The sequence below is a fragment of the Aegilops tauschii genome, chromosome 4 (genome assembly GCF_002575655.3).
Source record: "Aegilops tauschii subsp. strangulata cultivar AL8/78 chromosome 4, Aet v6.0, whole genome shotgun sequence".
In the NCBI taxonomy this organism is placed as follows: domain Eukaryota; kingdom Viridiplantae; phylum Streptophyta; class Magnoliopsida; order Poales; family Poaceae; genus Aegilops; species Aegilops tauschii.
This window is the reverse complement of record NC_053038.3, coordinates 513,045,343-513,048,081: the sequence shown is the minus strand read 5'-3', so window position 1 is coordinate 513,048,081 and position 2,739 is coordinate 513,045,343. Positions and strand designations below refer to the sequence as shown.

Here is a 2,739-nt window from a genome sequence, read left to right as displayed (position 1 = left end):
GCCACTTCTTCCATTCTTGCATCCATCTACATAACAATATAAAAATGTTAAAATATTCTGCATCACATAAATATGACCAGACTACACGAGCAATTATTTCTCGCAACATAAATATTGTAAAACAACACAAGCAAATATTTCTCACAACATAAATATAGTAAACAACACGAGCACATATTTCTCACAACATAAATAAGGTAAAACAACACGAGCACATATTTCTCACAACATAAATATGGTAAAACAACATGAGCACATATTTCTCACAACATAAATATGGTAAACAACAGGAGTAACTATTTCTCACAACATAAATATGGTAAAACAACATGAGCACATATTTCTCACAACATAAATATGGTAAACAACAGGAGTAAATATTTCTCACAACATAAATATGGTAAACAACAGGAGTAAATATTTCTCACAACATAAATATGGTAAACCAACATAAGCAAATATGGTCCACGACAAAAGCAATTACATCCACAACGAAAGCAAATATGGTCCACAAATAACCAAATTTGGTCCACAATGAAAGCAAATATAGGTCTATAACATAAACAAATATGATTCACTACACGTGCTTCAACATCTCCTTCTCATGCTCCCTCTCCAAAAAATCAAACCTCCCTTCTTTTGTTTCAAGAACATTGAAGATTTCCCTAAACTCGGGCTTCACTATAAGAGTGAGGGTTGTGTGCATGAGAGCAGTTTTTTCCTTCACACCACATTCTTTGACCATCTTCATTACTTCTGAAATGGTGGGAACATGGTTTGTGAGAGGAGCGGATGATGCTTCAACACTTGAAGTTATCTTCTCCACTCCACTTTCTATTTTCTCGCATGTCTGCTTGTACAATCGTAAGAATGGACTCTTTTCTTCCTTCTCCTCATTTGCGTTAGAAGGTTGCTTGCGCTTCTTGCTTGGTTTTGGTTTCTTCGAAGATGCCAACTTCATTTCAGCACGACCATCGGGCTTCTCGAAAGGAACCGCATTATCATCACTTGATTCATCAGAAGATATATCTCCAGCACAAGAAGCACTAGCCCCAGTAACATGTACTTTGTCAAATATGATGTGCAAATCTTCAAGGTGCTTTGGTCCCTGTTTTTTGAACTTCATATGATTGCATTTCTTTCCTGTACTCTCTTGGCATCTCTGAAATGGATTTTAATGTATAAGTGAGATAATGCAACCATATAGAACCATTCCAAATGAAAAACAAAATGGCTAGTCCTACCTTGATATGTTCATCCCACCATTCTTTAGAGAAATCAACGGTTCTCTTCGCATCATCCCATCCAAGCCCAGTTGCTTCATTTTTCAACTCCATGAACCAAGTGTACTCATTTTTTATGGCATCCCACTTGTTTTTGAATTTATCCTTGGGATACTTCTTTCCCGTTCTAGCTTCCCATTTCTCCAAAACGTTTTCCCAACCCCTCTTGTTTAAATAACCTAATGGCCTATTCCCCTTTTCAACCTCTTCTCTCAATATTTCAATGAGTTTCTTGAGATGGGCATCATCCCACACCGCCTTCTCAGTCATACTTCAATAAAGCAATATGAGAAAAGCACGTATCAATAATAATGCATTACATAATAGCAGCAAGTACTCAAATAGTATGTACAAGTAGCAAACATAATATCTATGTACAAGAAATTTTTGTGAATGTTGTTTGCTGTCTTTTTAGATGGCATGTCATGCAAGCTTATACATCACACAAAAAATAGGTATATCATGTTCAGCTTCTGTACATATCATGTATACAAGCAATTAAACATTACATAAATAAAATTGTGCAAAAAATTCAAAGGAAACCTAAACAGGGAGGGTGAGGAGGAAGGAGAGGGGGAGGGAGCAGGGAATTGTTGTAGATTTGACTGTGAATTGTCTGGAATGATCCTATTTACATCCAATATACATCATCAATAGACAACAATATGACAAAGCAAAATAAATCCATCCTATTTCTACTTGTACAGGAGGTGGGAGGGGGGATAGGGGAGTGGGAGGAAGGGGAGCAGCTACCTTTCAGAGTGGAGGTAGGAGCTCGCGTCGGGGCTGCGGGAGGCGTCGCCGGCGGCAGGGCGTGCGGAGGTGGAGGACGGCGTCCCTTGCTGGTCCGGTGGTCCTCGCGGGCTCTTGAGGCGGAGAGGTCCGGCGAGCAGTAGAGGAGGGAGGAGGTCGCGACGGGGAGGCGGCGCCAGCGGCTGGGCAGGCGGCGGTGGAGGGCCGCCGGCGGCGGCTAGGAACCCTAGCTGCCGCTCGGGTCGATGGAGACTAGGGTTCCGATGTGTTTTTTTACGAGGGGTGGCCTTCTGTGGTGCTGGATGACTCGCTCGGGAGGAATAGGCCCAATCGTTTTCCACTTACGAATGGCAAAGGTGGGTAAATACATTGAAACTCTCAGGGGACAGCTAAAAGTGCATTGCTGAAGTTGGGGGTTCACCTGCTTCGAAAAATACACTGCGGGGAAGCCGTAACTTTTACAGATTCTGCTTCTCTGTTTTCCCCTTTGGTTAGCTTATAGCTTCCAAAAGCTAGAAGTTGGCTACAGAAGTCCAACCAAACACAGCCTTAGAGTTGGATTCCTATACTCCACATACAACTGCTTTAATTGTTTCTCTTGGAACTTAGTCAAATGTATTATGGGAATTTTCCCCTGATTTCAAAGTGTTTTGGAACAAAAATCTTCCTCTGATGTGTATTTACTTGCGCTCTTCTCCAACAA

The 2,739-nt window shown here is 41.2% G+C and overlaps 1 protein-coding gene across 1 annotated transcript; it reads right to left on the bottom strand.

The window, feature by feature from the left end:
* Positions 1-407: 407 nt before the first annotated feature.
* On the bottom strand, positions 408-2,300 carry LOC109748235 (uncharacterized). Its single transcript, XM_020307271.4, has 3 exons — positions 2,037-2,300; positions 1,245-1,554; positions 408-1,162 (listed from the first exon to the last, which is right to left on the bottom strand). The coding sequence occupies exons 2-3, from the start codon at positions 1,551-1,553 to the stop codon at positions 578-580; spliced, it is 894 nt and encodes a 297-aa protein (XP_020162860.3). The 5' UTR covers position 1,554; positions 2,037-2,300; the 3' UTR covers positions 408-577.
* Positions 2,301-2,739: the final 439 nt, after the last annotated feature.